The sequence below is a fragment of the Nicotiana tabacum genome, chromosome 19 (assembly GCF_000715075.1).
Source record: "Nicotiana tabacum cultivar K326 chromosome 19, ASM71507v2, whole genome shotgun sequence".
Lineage (NCBI taxonomy): Eukaryota > Viridiplantae > Streptophyta > Magnoliopsida > Solanales > Solanaceae > Nicotiana > Nicotiana tabacum.
In genome coordinates this window covers 63,947,368-63,968,726 of record NC_134098.1, presented here as the reverse complement: position 1 = coordinate 63,968,726, position 21,359 = coordinate 63,947,368, and the positions used below count along the sequence as shown (strand labels likewise).

At 39.5% G+C, this 21,359-nt stretch overlaps 1 protein-coding gene across 1 annotated transcript; it reads left to right on the top strand.

Moving 5' to 3' along the window:
* Positions 1-17,019: 17,019 nt before the first annotated feature.
* LOC107775413 (potassium transporter 5-like) lies at positions 17,020-20,938 on the top strand. The gene is made up of 8 exons (XM_016595139.2): positions 17,020-17,392; positions 17,487-17,712; positions 17,797-18,045; positions 18,342-18,395; positions 18,540-18,800; positions 18,901-19,068; positions 19,169-19,423; positions 19,547-20,938. The coding sequence occupies exons 1-8, from the start codon at positions 17,264-17,266 to the stop codon at positions 20,491-20,493; spliced, it is 2,289 nt and encodes a 762-aa protein (XP_016450625.2). The 5' UTR covers positions 17,020-17,263; the 3' UTR covers positions 20,494-20,938.
* Positions 20,939-21,359: the final 421 nt, after the last annotated feature.

The window sequence follows — 21,359 nt, the reverse complement described above, 5'->3', positions numbered from 1 at the left end:
GGAGCCCTCCCCCGGCCTCTACCTCGGCCTCTACCAACAGGGAGAGCAGCCCCTCGACCGCCTGGTACATCCTCTGTGTGTTCACCATTTGTGAGAGATTAATAGAAATACACTTAGTATAATATCAATTGCACGATAGGAAAGGAATAAAGAGAACTTTCCTAACACCCTATAGCCTCTTGAAGATAAGCACGGTCGTCTCTGCACCGATCCACAAGACTCTACTAGGTTTGCTTATGACTCGTGAGACCTATGTGAACCTAAAGCTCTGATACCAAGCTGTCACAACCCAATTCTGTTCTAGGCCGAGACTGCACCTAACGCCACCGTTAGGCAAGCTCATAAACGAAGCTACCATTTATTTATCCCTTTTAAACATATTTTTAACTACACTGAATTTCATGCAACTGTGATAAGTCTTTTTAAACAAAATATCAACATAATAAGTACATAGTCTGCGGTGATCAAAATAAAAAGTATAGGAGTACGTAAGTGCTACAAATCCCCAAAACCGACGTCACAAGTACATGAGCAATCTAGAGAATATACAAAACTACTAAAAACTACTGTCCGAAAGTAATAGACAGGGATAGTAAATATGATGGAAGGAGACTCCGGTGCTGCGGATCGTAGCAAGGCAAGCATCTCACCCCTAAGTCTCTGTAATGACCGGCTACGCGCCGCGTGACTACTGGTGGAACCTGTCTCAGTACCTGCACATCAGTGCAGAAGTGTAGCATAAGTACGAACAACAATGCATACCCAGTAAGTACCTAGTCTAACCCCGAAGAAGTAGTGACGAGGGTCGATTTGACACTTACTAGAGGTCAATAACAATAATGAAAGTACATAAAGTAGACATGGTGAACATACAACAAGTATCAATGAGACAAATAAAAATAACTACAATAAATACAACAGGGATCCGTAACACATCACCAATATCTCATAACTGACCGTTAAAACCCTAACTCAATTATATCCAATCAGGAATCCGTTTCGATTATTTAGCAGAAAGTTGCTGAGGCGAACGGCCCAATCCCATAAGAATAGTAGTACTCAGTACTGCCAAGGCGAACAACCCGATACCATAAGAGTAGTGTACCATCATGTTGTCGAGGTGAATGGCCTGATCCCATAAGAGTGGTGTTACCATACAGCCGAAGCCAACGGCCCGATCCTATTAGAGTAGAGAAATTTACCTCTCGCATAAGTACTTGCGATGCGAGAGGACATGGATTTTTCATATTTATTTAGTATTCCTCAATTTTCTAAAATAAGAGGACTAAGTCGAGAATTGCAACTTTAAAATCCCTAGTCTCGGCCCTATTCAAGACAGTTAATACGTATGATAAACACAACAATACAATTAAAGGCATGATATGGGTCTAAGTCTACCCGGACATATCATGTAATATAGCTACGCACGGACTCTCACCACCTATTGCGTACATAGCTCCCCACACAAGTAATACACAACAAGATACACCTAAGGGAATGAGTTCCCTCTTACAAGGTTAGGCAAGAGACTTACCTCATTTCCATGCTCACTTCTGGTCCACTAATCCGCTCTAAACGCCTCAAATCGATGTCGAACAATCTAAAACTAGTCAATATTGTATAATTTAATCAATATATACTCAAAAAGTTCGTAATTTAGCTATTAGAGTAATTACCCAACCCAAATTGAAAGATTCTAAAAATTTGCCCCTGACCCACGTGCCTGGATTCCGGAAATTTTCGAAGATAAATATCACTCATAGCCTCACGAACTCAAATTTAAAATTTTACTTAATTCCATAACCATTTCACAGTCAAATTTTATTTTTACCAAGACCCTAGGTTTTTCACAAATCCCATTAATTTCACCATTTTTTCATGTTAAATCTACCTATGATTAGCGTATTTAGCTAAGGAATTGATGGGGATCACTTACCTCTTGATGTTGATAAAATCCCTCCACAACATGCTCTCAAAATCGCCTAAGACCAAGTTGGAAATGAGGGAAATAAAGCTAAATCCTGTAATAAAAGATCTTGCACCAGTCGCAGATGTCGCATTTGCGACATCTTGTTCGCAAATACGAAGGCTGGCCATTCCACCTATGGCCGCAAATGCGAAGAGTGGCAGGTTCGCAAAAGCGGCAGGATCTTCGCAAATGTGAAATCCTCAGTTCCCTCTGATCTTCGCAAATGTGAAAGGCTCCTCGCAAATGCAAACAGAACTTCGCATTTGCGATACCTGAGGGACTAGCAAAAAAAAAATCAGAAAAATTGAAGTCCATCAACCCCTCCGAATGCGTCTGAAACTCTCCGGAGACCTTGGGGCTCCGCACCAAATGTCCACGCAAGTCTAAAAATATCATACGAACTCGCTCGCGCGATTGAAACACCGAATAACATCTAGAATCATGAATCGGATGCCAAAACGCATGAATTAAATCATGAAACTTAAAAACTTTTTAAGCACTTCCACGCGTCCGATTCCTATCAAATCAACTCGGAGTGACGCTAAATTTTGCGTGCAAGTCATAAATCATCATACGGAACTATTCCTAGGTTCGGAATCCCAAACAAACCTTGATAACACCAAAGTATACTCCAAACCAAACTTAAAGAACTTGGAAAACCTTCAATGCGCCAACCCAATATTAAGCGTCGAAACGCTTTTGGGTCATCCGAAACCCGATCCGAACACACGCCCAAGTCCAAAATCATCATACAAACCTATTGGGACCGTCAGATACCGGTTCCGAGGTTGTTTACTCAAAATATTGACTCAAGTCAAACTTGACCATTATAGGCTACTATTAAGGAACTAAGTATTCCGATTTCAACCCGAACCCTTTCAAACCCGAACCCTTTCAAACCCGAACCAACTATCCCTGCAGGTCATAAAATAGTAAAGCACGTACAGAGAGTCTTAATTAGGGGAACAGGGATCTAGAAAGTAAAACAGCTGATCGGGTCATTACAGTACCTAATCCAACCCGCTAGGTAAGCCAATTAACAACTATCAAATTTAATGAGATTTATTGAGATAAATAAATAATAAAATAACTGAACCTTTATACATTTCCCAAGTATTTATGGTACAAATCATGAGCTTCTAAGATTTAGAATTTACAAAGATAGTATGAAATAAAATACATCATCTGTCTGAAGTATACATGAACAGATTACAATTCTAAAGCTAGCAAACAAGAGGCAGCTATGACCGAAATGTAGGTACATCTCCAATTCCAGCTCCCGCCATACACAGCAACATCAGCATCCAAAATCTGCACGCAAGGTGCAGAAGCATAGTATGAGTACAACCGACTCCATGTACTCAATAAGTAATAAACCTAACCTTAGGTTGAAATTGGTGACGAGTTGGGACAAAGGTTAGAGTCCAACACCAATGGCCAACAACAACTCATAACAATATAATAAAAGTGGTACAAGACATAACTCAGAGATATAATGCTCAGCTAGTTCACAGTTACGAAAAATAGCCATATTTTTCAAGTATAACAGTATATCCCAAATCTTTCACCGTAATCTCAAAAAAATATGAGTAAGTCAGAAATCTGTAATTTTTTTCAAAAACTTTCAACAACGAATAAGAAGTCTCAATATCAGTTGATATGAGGAAAGTACATCTCTATGCCTACATGTCAATGTGCATGTGAATGTCATGAGTGTCATTATACCATACAACACGAGGAAGCGAATCTCAATGCCTACATACCATGTATGGATGTCAACTGTAATGCAACACAGTTGATAAAACCATATGCATACTCTCGGAGTATCAACTCGCTTAGTCCTCCCAATCACTCAGCACTCGCACTCAATACTCCTCCCAGTCACTCGGCACTCGCGTTCAGTAGGTACCTGCGCTCACTGTGGGTGTGCATACTCTGGAGGGGCAGATCTAGTCCAAGAGTTATAATAAGCCAATCATGGCATAAATCAATAAAGCCTGCTGCAGCGTGCAGCCCGTTCCCATAAACATCCTCACAATCATGCCCTCGGCCTCACTCAGTCATCAATCTCTCCAGTCTCTCGGGCTCACAATGTCATGAAAATCAGTCCAAAATGATGATGTCACGACCAGTGTTTTAAAAGGCGTGGGCGTTTTGCATATGCCTCAGCGGGGCGTAAGCCCCATGGGTATTTAATTTTTAATATTTCATAAAATAATATAATTATAAAAACTATTATTAAACAGATAAAATTGCATAAAAATTTGAAAAATAATTATAAATAAGTAAAATATATATATATATATATATATATATATATATATATATATATATATATATATATATATATATATATATATATATCCACACAAAAAACTAGTTAAATCAATCCATTAATATTATGCGCTACTTACAAGTTACAACTTAGAAGCACACGTTTGTTTAAAAACGTTCAGCATAATTACATCAACTCTCATTTTGGGATCAAAATGAATAATTCAACATCCATGTCTCAAAAAATAATTTTCACTTTATCTATAGCCTCTTTTCTTGAGACTTGAGAGTGGGTTTCATCCATGAGAGCAAAAAGTCAAAAGGCCTGCAACAAGTAGAAAAAATATTAGTAAGTAAAGTTATGTTGTTGATAAAATGATACTGCTAAATCCCCCTCCAAAACAAGATGAAAGCTTCTCTATTATATAATGCCATATTATATTTTGAAAGAGCTTGAAAAACTAGTAATGAAAAACTAGTAACATACATATTTACAAACTAACAGTGAAATATAAAAGAGAGAAAATTAATGAGTTCAAATTTCAAAATAATAAAGATTTTACATGGAGGAAGGAACAAACCTGTTGAATTTGATGTACAGAGGAAAATAAAGTTTTTTGTTGCAAAAAAAGTGATAAATCTTGTTCTTGGCAGAGGCAGACTAGCGGAAAGAATTGGAAAAGACTTCTAATTTAGGGCTTTTAGCAATATTAAAAAGTATACTTTTAAATTTAATGTTTTTAATTCGTTTTAAAAAAAATGTCTCTTAGGCTAACGCCTCAACCAAAAAACTTGCCCCAACCAAAAAACTCGTTCGGGCTTACGCCCCGAATTTCTGGGCGTACGCCTTACGAAACTTTCGCCCTCCATCATCGCCCCGGGGCGTTTTTGATACGCCTCGCCCCGGGGCTCGCCTCGGGACTAACCCCAGAAATACCTTTTAAAACACTGGTCACGACCCAATTTCCCTTCCGTATGACGCCGTGATGGCACCTAGTCTCTATGACTAGGTAAGCCTAACATTTGCGGAATAATAAAATAAAAACATGAATTAAACAACTAACTGTTCAAAATACACAGTAAATCCCAAAACCCAGAACATCATAAGTCACAAGCTACATAAGGAAACTAGTATCTCTATATACCAGAGTCTAATAACAGAAGTAAGGAAGGTAAATCACATAGGAGGGAATATAGGGGGACTCCGAGGTCTGCAGACGCGGCAGATATACCTTGAAGTCTCCGTACAGCAGCAAGCACTCTCAGCTAGTAGCGAGGCTGATAAGAAGTACCTGGATCTGCACACAAAATATGTGTAGAAGAGTAGCATGAGTACACCATAATCGGTACCCAATAAGTGCCAAGCCTAACCTCGGTAGAGTAGTAACGAGGTCAAGTTCGGGCCCTACTAGAATATGATAATGAAGCAAGGCAAAAATGAAATATCGCAGTAAAATAAAGACTAAAATTTAACAAGAAAGAATTCATAGAAGGTAACAGCTCAATACACAGAAATACAACAGGGGATCTCCCGAGATACCATCTTGTAGTCCCAAACGTAAATGTGCAGGGGGATCTCCCGGAATACCATTCCGTAGTCCCAAAGTAAATATGCAAGACAGGGGGATCTCCCGGAATACCGTTCATAATCCCAAAGTAAATATGCAGTACGGGAGGGATCTCCCGGAATACCGTTCCATAGTCCCAAAATAAATATGCAGTACAGGGGGATCTCCCGGAATACCATTCTGTAGTACCAAAGTAAATATGTAGCGCAAACAATAGAAATACAACTACATCACGAAATCATACGATTTAGACTAAGTACCAGTCAAGGAAGAAGCAGAAAAATCACTAAGCGTACTGCACAGAGTTCACATAAGCAGATAAGACACGTAGACATGTTGTATTAGACTAAACAGGATAGCTAAACATATTGGAATAACTCAATTAAGAATGAAAATAGATTAATACTCATTAAAATGGTATAAGTAAAAAAAAAAAAGGAAAACAGGTTGCTACTCAGTAAGAAAATCGAGTTTTTTTTCCACAACTAGCCCGTATGTACTCGTCACCTCACGTACACGGCGCTCACATATCACAATAATTCTGAATCTTAAGGGGATTTCTCCCACACAAAGTTAGGCAAACCACTTACCTCGAACCAAGCTCAATCAATCGGTCACAATGCCTTTTCTACGAATATCCGGCTCTGAATGGCCCAAATCTAGTCAAAACCAATTACATATCATAAATACAACCATAATAGACTCATCTAATTAATGAAATCAATACTTTAACAAAAATTCCGAAATTCGTCCTAAAAAGTCGACTCGGGCCCACCTCTCGGAATCGGGTAAAAGTCACAAAATTCGAAAGCCCATTCACTCACGAGTCTAACCATATTAAATTTACTAAAATCTAATACCAAATAGACCTTCAATTCCAAAATTCAAACTTTCCAAATCTCTAGCCTCAAACTCCCACATTCCACCATAAATACACCCCAACTAGGTGAAAAAATAAATGGGGAAGCAAAATTATTGATCAAAAATAAGCACAATGGACTTACCTCAAGAAATGCCTCGAAAATGCTCTCACAAATTGCCCTAAACCGAGTTTGCAAAGTCCAAAATGACAAAAATCATGAAGCCCTTCGGTTTTAAACACTGCCCAGGCATTTCCGCACATGCGGAGCCTGGGCTCGCACCTGCGCGCCTGCTGGTGCGAAAAATATGGGCGCACCTGCGAAAATGACTAACCTTGGCTGCCTCCGCTTCTGCGACCACTGGTCCGCATCTGCGCTATCGCAAGTGCGGAGAAACCATCGCACCTGCGACCTCTGCTGATCTCTACCCCTTCCGCACCTGCGCTCAACCTACCGCACATGCGGCCTCGCACCTACGGCTAATACCCTCGCAGGTGCGATCATACCAGCAAAAGACCAAAACTTTAGAAATTTCTCAACTTTCATTCCAAGTCTGTTAACCACCCGAAACTCACCCGAGGCCCCCAGGACCTCAACCAAACATACCAACCAATCCTAAAACACCATACGAACTTAGTCGGGCCCTCAAACCACATCAAACAATGCTAAAACCACAAATCATCCTCCGATTCAAACTTAAAGAACTTGAAACTTCTAAATTCGACAACCGATGCCGAAACTAAACAAACCACGTCCGATTGACCCCAAATTTTGCACACAAGTCATATTCAATATTACGGACCTACTCCAACTTCCAGAATCGGAATCCGACCCCGATATCAAAAAGTCCACTACCTGTCAAAATCTCCAAAAATTTGACTTTCGCCATTTCAAGCCTAAATAAGCTACGGACCTCCAAAATACAATCCGGACACGCTCTTAAGTCCAAAATCACCAAACGGAGTTAACGAAATAGACAGAATTTCATTCAGGAGTCGTTTTCAAACAGTTCTGACTACTGTCCAAATCCTAAGGCTTAAGCTACTGTTTTAGGGACTAAGTGTCACGGAACACTCCAAAAACCAAAACGAAGCCTCCCGACAAGTCACAATAGTAGAAATAGATGTAGGGGAAACAGTAAATAGGGAATCGGGGCTATTACTTTCAAAACGACCAGTCGGATCGTTACATCCTCCCCCTTTTAAAATAATTATTCATCCTCGAACGAGCATAGAGACATACCTAAAGTGGTGAAAAGATGAGGATAATGGCTGCGCATATCCTGCTCGGTCTCCCAAGTCGCCTCCTCGACCGGCTGTCCCCTCCATTGAACCTTCACAGAAGCAATGTTCTTTGACCTTAGCTTTCTGGCCTGCTTGTCTAAAATAGCCACTGGCTCCTCAACATAAGTTAGATCCTTATCCAATTGGACTGAGCTGAAATCCAATATATGAGTCGGATCACCGTGATACTTCCGGAGCATCGAAACATGAAATACCGGATGAACTCCTGCTAGACTAGGAGGTAAGGCAACTCATAAGCAACCTCCCCAACACGCCGCAACACCTTAAAAGGACCAATGAACCTTGGGCTCAGCTTGCCCTTCTTTTTGAATCTCATAACGCCCTACATAGGCGACACCCAGAGAAAGACCCGCTCTCTAACCATGAATGCAACACCATAAACCTTTCGGTCCGCATAACTCTTCTATCTAGACTGGGTTGTGCGAAGTCTATCCTGAATCACCTTAACCTTTTTCAAGGCATCCTGAACCAAGTCAGTACCCAATAACCTGGCCTCGCCCGACTCTGATACCAACTTGTCATGACCTAATTTCCCCTTTGTATGACGTCGTGACGACACCTAGTCTCTATGACTAGGTAAGCCTAACATTTGCTGAATAATAAAATAAAAACATGAATTAAACAACTAACTGTTCAAAATACATAGTAAATCCCAAAACCCAGAACATCATAAGTCACAAGCTACATAAGGAAACTAGTATCTCTATATACCAGAGTCTAATAACAGAAGTAAGGAAGGTAAATGGCATAGGAGGGAATATAGGGGGACTCCGAGGTCTTTGGACGCGGCAGATATACCTTGAAGTCTCCGTACATCAGCAAGCACTCTTAGCTAGTAGCGATGCTGATAAGAAGTACCTGGATCTGCACACAAAACATGTGCAGAAGAGTAGCATGAGTACACCACAATCGGTACCCAGTAAGTGCCAAGCCTAGCCTTGATAGAGTAGTAACGAGGTCAAGTTCGGGCCCTACTAGAATATGATAATGAAGCAAGGAAAAAATGAAATACCGCAGTAAAATAAAGACTAAAATTTAACAAGAAAGAATTCATAGAAGGTAACAGCTCAATACACAGAAATACAACAGGGGATCTCCCGAGATACCATTTCGTAGTCCCAAATGTAAATGTGCAGGAGGATCTCCAAGAATACCATTCCATAGTCCCAAAGTAAATATGCAAGACAGGGGGATCTCCAGAAATATCGTTCCGTAGTCCCAAAGTAAATATGCAGTACAGGGGGGATCTCCCGGAATACCGTTTCGTAGTCCCAAAGTAAATATGCAGTACAGGAGGATCTCCCAAAATGCCGTTCTGTAGTCCCAAAGTAAATATGCAGCGCAAATAATAGAAATACAACTACATCACGAAATCTTACGATTTAGACTAAGTGCTAGTCAAGGAAGAAGCAGGAAAATCACTAAGCATGCTACACAGAGTTCACATAAGCAGATAAGATACGTAGACATGTTGTATTAGACTAAACAAGATAGCTACACATATTGGAATAACTCAATTAAGAATGAAAATAGATTAGTACTCATTAAAATGGTATAACTCAAAAAAAAAAAAAAGGAAAACAGGTTGCTGCGGGCTGAGTGTCCGACGACAAATCAATGCCAAAATTAATATCTCTGTCGGGCGGCAAGCCTAGAAGATCAGCTGGAAATATATCTGAAAAATCCCTCACTACTGGGACTGACTCAACTGTAGGGGTATCAATACTGACATCTCTCATATAAGCTAGATACCCGTCACACCCTTTCTCAACCATTCGTTGAGCTTTAAGAAATGAAATAACTCTTCTGGGAGTATACTCTAAGGTACCTCTCCACTCTAATCGCGGTAAACCTGGCATAGCCAGCGTCACGGTTTTGGCGTGACAATCAAGAATAGCATAATGGGGCGACAACCAGTCCATGCCTAAAATAATATCAAAGTCCACCATGCTGAGCAATAATAAATCGGTTCTGGTCTCAAAACCACTAAGAGCAATCAAACACGACTGATACACGCGGTCCACAACAAGAGAATCTCCCACTGGAGTAGACACATAAATAGGGGAACTCAAAGAATCCCGAGATACGCCCAAATACGGGGCAAAATAAGAGGACACATAAGAATATGTAGAGCCTGGGTCAAATAATACCGACGCAACTCTAACAGACTGGAACAATACCTGTAATGACATAATCAGAGGCAATTGCCTCTATACGAGCAGGAAGGGCATAATATATGGCCTGGCCTCCCCCTCTAGGGCGACCTCTACCTCCCCGACCTCCACCTCGAGCTGGCTGAGCAGGTGGGGTGGTAGCTGGTGCTGTAATCATAGCCTGAGGACCCGGTGGAGCACGTTGTGGCTGAGAAGTCTATGGAGGTGCACCTCTCATAATCCTGGGGCAATCCCTCACCATATGGCAAGTGTCGCCACACTCAAAACAAGCTCTGGGAGGGCGTGGCTGCTGTGACTGGCTCGGGCCAGGTCTGATGGACTGGCCGCTAGGAACACCCCGTGCAGGAGGCACACTAGATACTGGCGGTGCATAATAAGGCTCCTGGGGCCTAGAAGGAGCTGGAACACCACTAGCGGCTGGAAGAGTTGAATGAACGGAGCGACTCACATAACCCCTACCATGGCGAGTTGCTGGGACACGAGCTCCAGAATAATAATCAGCCTCTCGAGACCTCTTGGCCTCCCTCTCCTCTCTATCTCGGGCAAGCATGCCCTCCAATCTCCTGGCGATACTCACAACCTACTAATAAGAAATATCCATCTACAACTCCCTGGCCATACTAATCTGGATGCTAGGGTGGAGTCCCTCAATAAACCATCGAACCCTCTCTCGAACTGTGGCAACCAAGACCGGTGCATGTCGGGCCAAATCACTGAAACAGACTGCATACTCTGACACAGTCATAGCACCCTGGCACAGCTGCTTAAACTCCGCGCGCCATGAGTCCCTGAGGCTCTGAGGGACATACTCTCTCAAAACCATGTCCGAGAACTGAGCCCATGTAAGTGAAGCTGCCTCAGCCGGACTACTCAACTCATAAGCACGCCACCACTGATAGGTTGCTCCTCTAAGCTGGAATGTAGTAAAAGAAACCCCGCTCGCCTCTACTACGTCCATAGTACGGAGAATACGATAACACTCCTCCGAAAAACCCTGAGCATCATCTATAGCTAATCCGCTGAAGATAGGTAGGTGGTACTTCTTGTACCTCTCAAGTCTGAGCTGCTCCACCTCAGAAGCTTCTGCCCTAACCTCGAGCTGAGCTGGAGCTACCGGCTGCATTGGTACAATCTCTGGGACCTGATCGACCTGAACCCGCTGCTCTGAAGTACCCGCGACGGAAGTCTATGCTCCTCCCCCGGCCTGAGATGTGGCAGGAGCAAGTGGAATCAATCGATCACAATGCCTTTCTCACGAATATCCGGCTCTGAATGACCCAAATCTAGCCAAAAGCAATTACATATCATAAATACAACCATAATAGATTCATCTAATTAATAAAATCAATACTTTAACAAAATTTTCGAAATTCGTCCTAAAACGTCAACTCGGGCCCACGTCTCGGAATCTAGTAAAAGTCACAAAATCCGAAAGCCCATTCACTCACGAGTCTAACCATATCAAATTTAATAAAATCCGACACCAAATGGTCCTTCAAATTCAAAAATTCAAACTTTCCAAATCCCTAGCCTCAAACTACCGAATTCCACCTTGCATACACCCCAACTAAGTGAAAATATAAATGGGGAAGCAAGATTATTGATCAAAAATAAGCACAATGGACTTACCTCAAGAAATGCCTCGAAAATGCTCTCAAAAATTGCCTTAAACCGAGTTTACAAAGTCCAAAATGACAAAAATCACGAAGCCCTTCGGTTTTAAACACTGCTTAGGCATGTCCGCACCTGCGGAGCCTGGGCTCGCACCTACGCGCCCGCTGGTGCAAAAAATATGGGCGCACCTGCGAAAACGACTAACCTTGGCTGCCTCCGCTTCTGCGACAACTGGTCCGCATCTGCGCTATCGCAGGTGCGAAGAAATCATCGCACCTGCGACCTCTGTTGTTCTCCACCCATTCTGCACCTGCGCTCAACCTACCGCACATGCGGCCTCGCACCTGCAGCTAACACCCTCGCAGGTGCGATCATACCAGCAAAAGACCAAACTTCAAAAATTTATCAACTTTCATTCAAAGTTTGTGCACCACCCGAAACTCACCCGAGGCCCCCGGGACCTCAACCAAACATACCAACCAATCCTAAAACACCATACGAACTTAGTCGGGCCCTCAAACCACATCAAACAATGCTAAAATCACAAATCATCCTCTAATTAAAACTTAAAGAACTTAAAACTTCTAAATTCGACAACAGATGCCGAAACCAACCAAACCACATCCGATTGACCCCAAATTTTGCACACAGGTCATATTCAATATTACGGACCTACTCCAACTTCCAGAATCGGAATCCGACCCCGATATCAAAATGTCCACTACCGGTCAAAATCTTCAAAAATTCGACTTTCTCCATTTCAAGCCTAAATAAGCTACGGACCTCCAAAACACAATCTGGGCACGCCCCTAAGTCCAAAATTACCTAACGGAGCTAACGAAACCGACAAAATTCCATTCCAGAGTCATTTTCACATAGTTCCGACTACGGTCCAAATCCATAGGCTTAAGCTCCCGTTTTAGGGACTAAGTATCCCGGAACACTCCAAAAACCAAAACGAAGCCTCCCAATAAGTGACAATAGCGGAAATAGATGCGGGGGAAGAAGTAAATAGGGGATCGGGGCTATTACTTTCAAAACGACTGGCTGGTTCGTTACAGATGATATGATATATCAATAAATGGAAACATAGACTGAGATATGATATGCCAATGAATGCGTATGACTGAGTATGTAACTGCAATTTAAGCAAATAACTCAACGAAAGCTATGACCTCAGTGGGTCCCAACAGAATAAGCGTATAGCCTAAACATGATTTCTAACATGGATTACAGCTCAATTACTCTAGCACGTAGATATTTCATGGATACAAATAAGATTAGGTAACTACACAGTATCACAGGAATAATCGATTCACAATTCACAGGGTACTCGCCCACACGCCCGTCACCTAGCATGTGCGTCACCTAAATACCAAACACATATTCAAGGGTTCATACCCTCAACACCAAGTTTAGAAGTGTTACTTACCTTGAACAAGTCGAATCCAATACCGAGCAAGCCCAACAATACTCTAAAAATGTCATCTCGCATTTATCGACCTCCGAACGGCTCGAAACTAGCTAAAAGCAACTCAAGAACATCAAATAATGCCTAAGGAAATAATTCCAAATGATAAAGGTGGAAACTTAAATCAAAGGCCCAAAGTCAACTAAAAAGTCAAATCCGGGCCCGCACCTCAAACCCGATGAAACTCATAAAATCCGATAATTCATTCAATTACTAGTCCAACCATACTAGTTTCACTCAAATTCGACTCTGAAACGATGTTCAAAACTCAAAAATTCACTCTATGAAATTTTAGACAAAAATCCCCAATTTTTCCTTCAGATTCATCAAATTAAAGACCAAAAATGAAGATGGAATCATGGAATATAATCAAAATCGAGTCAAAAATACTTACCTCAATCCATGTGGTGAAACTCCTCTCAAAAATCGCTCAAATTCGAGTTCCCTAGCTCCAAAAATGTTAAAATGAGCCTATAAAAAATGCCCAATAAAAACATTAATGTGGTCTCTAAAAGTCCAAATCTGGTCGCTAAGATACCAAATCTGGTCGCTAAAGGTGCGCACCAGAACTTGCTTGCACCACCAATTTATTTTTCACTAAAAAGACTCTAACTCCCTCATACGAACTCGGAATTCGACGATTCTTGCTCCTATTAGTCACAAATAATAATACGAACCTCAAAGTTCAATCGAAACTCAATTCGAAGCTTATTTGCTCAATGCGATACCAACTTCGCTCATTAAATAATTAACTCATGCTTCACAGTAAAAACCCAATCGCGACTTAATAAAATTAGACCAAACATTCCAGATCATTCCTATAAATCATTATCAAGCTCCCGAAAGTCTCGAAATCGAATTTCGATCTCTAGAACTAAAAATGGACCTTTGGATCATTATATGCTTATGCTCAAAACAATGCCAAAACACCAAACATATTAAAAACCCATCCGAAACTCACCCGAGCCCCTCGAGACCCCCCGTCCAAATATATCAATAGTTTCATAACATAACATGGGCCTACTCGAGGCCTCAAATCACGCATAACAATATGGAAATGATGAATCGCACCTCAATTCAAACTTAATGAACTTTAAATTTTTAATTTCCAAATGTCGTGCCGAAACATATCAAATCAATCCGGAATGAACCCAAATTTTGCACACAAGTCTCAAATGACATAACGAAGTTATTTCAATTTCCCGGACCACAATCCGAATCCAATTTCATCAAAGTCAACTCCCAATCAAACTTATAAACTTTCCAAACCTTCAAATTTTTCAACTTTCGCCAATTAGCGCTGAAACCTTCTAGAAATATCCAAATACAAATTCGGGCATACACCCAAGTCCAAAATCACCATCCAGACCTAACGGAACCATCAAAACTTCATTCCGGGATCAAATACACAAAAGTCAAATTTGGTCAACTCTTCCAACTTAAAGCTTCAAACATGAAATTCATTCTTCCAAATCACCTCTGAATCACCTGAAAAACCAAGACTGACAATTCACACAAGTCGTAATACATCATACAGAACTACTCATGCCCTCAAACTACTGAGCGAAGTGCAAATGCTCAAAATAACTGATCGGGTCATTACATGAAGAAAAATGAAGAGAATTATTTCAGGATATGGCAAGCAGATATAACTCTAAAGCGTTGAATTAATGCGAAAGGAATTTGGTTCCAACAGAAGATCGATTACGAGTCATCTCCTAGCCTGATTTTCTTTTGTTTTAGGTGGTTTAAACTAAATGAAAGAAATGTCAAATAACTTCTTCTATTGAATAGACATCTACTTTCTAGACCTTTTGAATCAGTCAAAACCTAGAGCAATGGATTTGAAGAACTTTATCAATAAGCTGGGACTAATAGCAATACCTGCTTTGGGACCTCAGTATATATGATAAAATAAAGGGGACAGGGGCGTACACAGAACTTTTAGTAAGTGGTGTCATAATTAATTGATGGTCGATGACCCAAAGGAGTTCAGGGAGATAATGAGATTGAGAAGCCGAGTACAATAGTAGCAAGCTAGCACAAATAAATATTGCAAAATCAAGAAGGGATTATTCTGAAGTGAGCGTTTAAAAGGTTTAAATATAATTATTATTTCCTTCGTACTGTAAATCATCCTTTGTCTCATTGGCTTGTACTCTTTATAGAGAAGCACGTTCAGAAAAATGAAAAGTCACGTCTGCAGGGAATCGAACCCTGGACCTTTACTATCTTAATCACAAGATTAACCATTGAACTAACTCCTGAATGATGTCAATCGGTGTCACTTCAGATATTATGTACGAATTTACTGTTCGCATGTAATTTACAGAAACAGTTTTAATCAAAATTTTTGACCAAGCGGTGTCAGGGGATTATAGTGATTTACATTTGAGAAGCTAGTATCATGTTCATGAACCGTAAGGTGATTGAACGTCACTACAATGAGAAGCACAAAGATATTGCAACGACTATCAAACACAAATTTAAGGTGTGTGGTAACTTTGAGAAATCTCCTTCCAATCTGGCTAGGCACAAGCGATTTTATAGTCAAAAATACTAAAACTACTGAAAATGGAGGTCTGCATCTAGGGTTACTATTTTTGTCGATGATTAAATTTATAGCTGTTATTCCTGCTTGAGCTCATGAGATCATTTTCATCTTGGCATTGGTTCAATTGACTGATTTCAAGAGCTTGCCTCCCCTTTTTCACACACCTAATGACATCCATGAGTGCAAGTTTGCATCTAGAGTTCGTATGATCTTTTGATAATTATGTTTGTAGTTGTTTCTGCATTGATGTGGCTTGCAGAAAAGGATGGATTATGTGGATCAATGACAACTTTATCTAGTGGGAATACTTAACTGAATGTAAATAATAATTAGTACTTAAAAGCATGGATGAAGGTGTTAGCACTGATCGAACCATCATATAATTCTTATTGTTCGAATCCTTTAATTCTTGCACTTATTTTTATCTTTGTTTTCTTAATAATAAAAAGTGTTACTCAATGCGACTGCATGTTTAGTTTTAATATCTCAATAAGAAGACAGTTGACTCGCACTTTGCTTAATTGTAGTTACGAGATTACTTTCCGACAAAGTTATAGCACATCATATAAACTTTTACGATAGAGAAACTTTTATAGAGATAATATAACATTTAGAATAATCCTGATTACTAGAGGATATAGGCTATCCAATATTTTCTAAAGTCTAAACTAATATAGATACGAGTGACCTATTTCTTCATATCTCTCTATTTTGTTTTTGCTAAATCTTGTAGTAGAAATTTTTTACATGACTTTCATTGAAATTGATGGGAAGTCTTAGATTAAAATCGATAAGCACGTGGAGAGAAGAAGCACATGAATCATCATTCATATGAGTTAGTATATATGTAGACTGAACACTATCAACACAATTGCTTGTAGAAACGAAATGCGGACACAATAAAGACTTCTATTAAATCTCAGTTCATGCCCCCATCTATACATCCATTATGTAAGATTGTAAGTATTTCCACATAAAACTACATTTTTTAGTAACTAAATGCAAAAAGAAGAATTCAGTTATATAAAATTTCCATTAATAGAAATAAATTGTTTCTAAATTTAATTAAATGGACCATCAAGATATATAGAAGCGTGAGATACGGCAGTCTGTTGGCATGTTTGTTGCTAATAGCTGAGGAATAGTTTACGTGTGAGACGAGAGAAGAAACATGGTTTTCTTCCATACAATTAGAAACCTTAATTCCCTCATTTCTGTGAAGTCTGAAATAAAAATTGTAGTGTTGGGAAACAGTTAGTGAAATTGAGTGAATTATGAGGTAGTACTCTAGCCTACCTCCCTAAACCTTGTCTAATTGTCTTTCTCCTCTTCTTCTTCTTAATCAATCTGTTCCGTCGTGAATAAAATGTTGGGGAAATTCCCCATTTTTGATTACTTGGTTTGATCATAAAATTCTCTCCTTAGCTAAAGAAGGGAAAATTAAAATTAGAACCGATCTTCTATAGACTAAAAATATGTCAGGCGATGAGCAAAACCAAGATGTTCTTCAGCAACAGCTCAAAGGAAAGAAACTTTCTGGCGAAAAGTTGAAACGATATGACTCCTTAGACTTGGAATCTAGCAGGGTGCCCGACGCCAAAAAGGTCATAATTTTAGACAAATTATGAGAATTTTATGCCCTTTTAATACTAGACGATATATAACATAGAAAATGTTTCTTTTTCGGTGGTTGATCAGGCATTGGAATGGTCAGTGATACTGAAACTGGCATTTCAGAGTATAGGGGTGGTATATGGTGATATTGGAACGTCACCATTATACGTGTTTTCCACCATTTTCCCTAATGGCGTAAAATACGAAGAAGATATACTTGGTGCTCTATCTCTCATATTTTATACTATCACCTTGATTCCTGTCGTCAAATATGTATTTATTGTTCTCCAAGCGAATGACAACGGAGATGGTAACTTAATTTCTTCTCTTCTTTTACTATAAATTTTCATGATTACTTTTTTTCCCAATGTTTTAATTTGTTTTTTGATTGCAGGAGGTACATTTGCGTTATATTCATTGATATGTCGATATTCTAAGGTGGGATTAATTCCAAGTCAACAGGCAGAGGACAGAGATGTGTCAACCTTTAAACTTGATATACCAGATAGACGCACTCGTCGAGCTTCAAAGCTTAAGTCGATATTAGAAAGTAGCAATTTTGCAAAGTTCTTTCTACTATTTGCCACAATGCTTGGTACTTCTATGGTTATTGGGGATGGTGTCCTCACTCCCTGCGTTTCAGGTAGGTCTCCAAGTTTAGAAAGAGTTTAAGCTCTATTCACTGATTGTGTAAAACATATTTATAGAATCAGGTTATGATTGGGCAATTAGAGATAATTCTGTTAGTAGTTCCACATTGGTGGGTGAGATGGCAATTTGTCTTCTTATATGGTCTTGGACAATTTTCATAACTTTTATGGTTGAATTAGGTCCATTGTCGAGTTAGGAAAAAGAGGAAGAAGTAGAAAAATCCTTTTAGAAGTAGATTGAAATAGGAGTATATGATACTAATCAGAATTTTTCAATTGATTTCGTCAGTTTTGTCTGCTATTGGAGGCGTCAAAGCAGCTGCTCCCTCGGTCATGACTGAAGGTTTCTTTTGCATCTTATTTTCATTTTATGATTTATGAATTGGCTCCATAAATTTTTCACCTTGCAATAACAATGTGATGTTTTAAAGAAAAATTGCAAGTCATATGTATAATGCGGACTTGTCTTTGTTGTCGTCAAATGCAGGAAGGATTGTTTGGCTTGCAGTCGCCATCTTGATATTGTTGTTCTTTCTTCAGAGATTTGGAACTGAAAAAGTTGGCTACACTTTTGCACCTGTACTTTGTCTATGGTTCTTTTCCATTGCTGGTATTGGCATTTACAACTTCGTGAAGTACGATCCAACTGTTATCAGAGCTCTTAATCCTAAATACATCATAGATTACTTCAAGAGAAACAATAAGGATGCTTGGATTTCTCTTGGTGGTGTAGTTATGTGCATAACAGGTATTCATTTCCTTCCCACAATTAACCTTTATATATGTGCTGAGAAGAGAAAGGGAAAAGAAAACGAGTCTTTTAACTTTTAATTTACTATGAATTGCAGGAGGTGAAGCATTATTTGCAGATGTTGGTCATTTTAGTGTTCGATCTGTACAGATAAGTATGTGCTGCGTCACATACCCAGCGCTCATATTAGCATATCTCGGTCAGACTGCCTATTTAAGGAAGCACAGTGATGATGTAACTGATACATTCTACAAGAACTTACCTCGTAAGCAAACAATAAGCATAACAGTGTACCTGAGTTTAAGTTTTATGCATTGACGGTAATTAAAAAATGAACATCTTATGCTCTTTCTTTACAAGTGCAGACAGTTTATATTGGCCAGTATTTGGGGTGGCAGTATTAGCGGCCATCATTGCAAGTCAAGCCTTGATTTCTGGGACTTTCGCTATAATCCAGCAATCCCTGGCATTAGGATGCTTTCCTCGTGTTAAAATTGTGCATACATCAAAAAAGTATCATGGACAAATCTACATTCCTGAAATCAATACCCTTCTCATGTTAGCTTGTGTCGTTGTCACTCTTGCATTCAGGACTACTGAAAAGCTAAGCAACGCTTATGGTAACGCCCATTTCCTGGAATTCCCTCTCTTCTCATATATAAAGCTGATATATATACGTCTCTTAGTGGAGTTTAAGTTCTATGCACTGATGTCTAACACGTGACAAAACCATTTGTTTACAGGAATAGCGGTGGTGTTTGTGATGTTACTAACATCATGTTTCCTCGTACTAGTTATGATCATGATTTGGAAAACTCACATTATATTTGTAATCGCCTATATTCTGGTCTTTGGCACGATTGAGCTCGTCTATCTAAGCTCGGTCCTTTACAAGTTTGATCAGGGAGGTTACCTTCCACTTGCTTTTGCTATGGTTCTAATGTTTATCATGTACGTATGGAATTATGTGTATCGAAAGAAATACCACTTCGAGCTAGAACACAAGATCTCTCCAGAAAAAGTTAAAGAAACAGTGGACGAAACAAATTACCATCGGCTACCAGGACTTGCAATTTTCTACTCTGAGCTTGTACATGGAATCCCACCAATCTTCAAACATTATGTGGAGAACGTGCCCGCGTTACATTCTGTCCTTGTTTTTGCTTCTGTTAAATCACTTCCCATAAGCAAAGTGCCGGTAGAAGAAAGGTTCCTCTTCCGGAGAGTAAAGCCATATGATCTCTATGTTTTTCGCTGTGTGGTACGTTATGGATACAATGATGTGCGCAACGAGGCAGAGCCCTTCGAAAGATTATTACTAGAGAGGCTGAAGCAATTTATACGAGACGATTGCAAAATTTTGATTGCTGCAAATGCTAACAGAGTATCAACAGAGGAGAGCATAGAATTGGAGACTGATGGTTCCAACATTGATTGTGACAAACAAGCTGAGGATGCTACGTTTTTAATGGAGAGAGATATAGAAATGTTGGAGAGAGCATATAGTGTTGGGGTGGTACATTTGGTAGGGGAACAAGATGTGATTGCAGGCAAGGGGTCTAATATAGCAAAGAGAGTGGCGATTGATTATGCTTTCAATTTTCTCAAGAGGAACTTGAGGCAAAGTAACAAAGTTCTTGACATACCTCATAAACGCATGTTAAAAGTCGGAATGATATATGAGATATAGCATGCTATGAGTTTGAAAGTAAGAAAGTTTGCGCGAATTCGAATTAGTCTGGACTTCACTGACGAGTGAGAAACAAAAAAAAGGTTAGTTATTAGTTCAAAATAGTTGTGCATTTAGTTGATGGAGACAAAGGTGAAGCATCCAACCTGTGCTACCCTCAATCTCCATCTGTCAAAAAGCGCTTGGAATAGAGAATTTCTTTTACTTTTTAAAAAATATTTTCTGCTGTTTCAGTTTTTTGTAAGCGTTTAACTTTAGTTTAATTTGAGAGAATTTGACATTGTAGAGAGAGAATTAGTATAGCGTTTTGTTTTAGTATTATTTTACCAGTAGAGAACCACAGTATTATTGGATGACAAGACAGAGTAGCTGTTTTAGCTAGGAAAGCAGAACATTCTGTTTTACTTTGAATACTGTCTATGTCTTAAATATTTGTCATTTTTTTAAATGATAGATTATCTTGCCAACAAAGTTTTCTTGGTGTGAAACCTTACTCATGAGGCTTCATAATCCTCCCCACATTAGCTATTGGCAACAACCTATCTTGCTCCTTAATCCCTCATTCAATTGAGGAACCACTAATTGAATTGAATTGACAGTCTTCTTTAGACCCTAATATGTTGATGTTATCAACCATTTTTCTATAAAGGGAAACCTAAGAACTCATATCTTTTCAAATATAGATACGTTGCTCCATTCTGCGTATTATTTGCTTCTTTATAAGTACAAGTTCGTCTGTATTACGCTGGTAGTTCAGTATTATAGTAAATCGTGATATCGCCAAAGATTCTACTATATATATAAAAAATATTCATAATTCACATAGTGGAAAGCAAATTTCTATATATGGTACAAAGTAACTAGGT

Bases quoted from the DNA above. Each gene is read 5' to 3' on its own strand.
- LOC107775413 (XM_016595139.2), top strand. From the start codon at position 17,264: ATGTCAGGCGATGAGCAAAACCAAGATGTTCTTCAGCAACAGCTCAAA. The intron at 17,393-17,486 runs GTCATAATTTTA...GTGGTTGATCAG, and splicing joins GGGTGCCCGACGCCAAAAAG to GCATTGGAATGGTCAGTGAT. The intron at 17,713-17,796 runs GTAACTTAATTT...TTTTGATTGCAG, and splicing joins AGCGAATGACAACGGAGATG to GAGGTACATTTGCGTTATAT.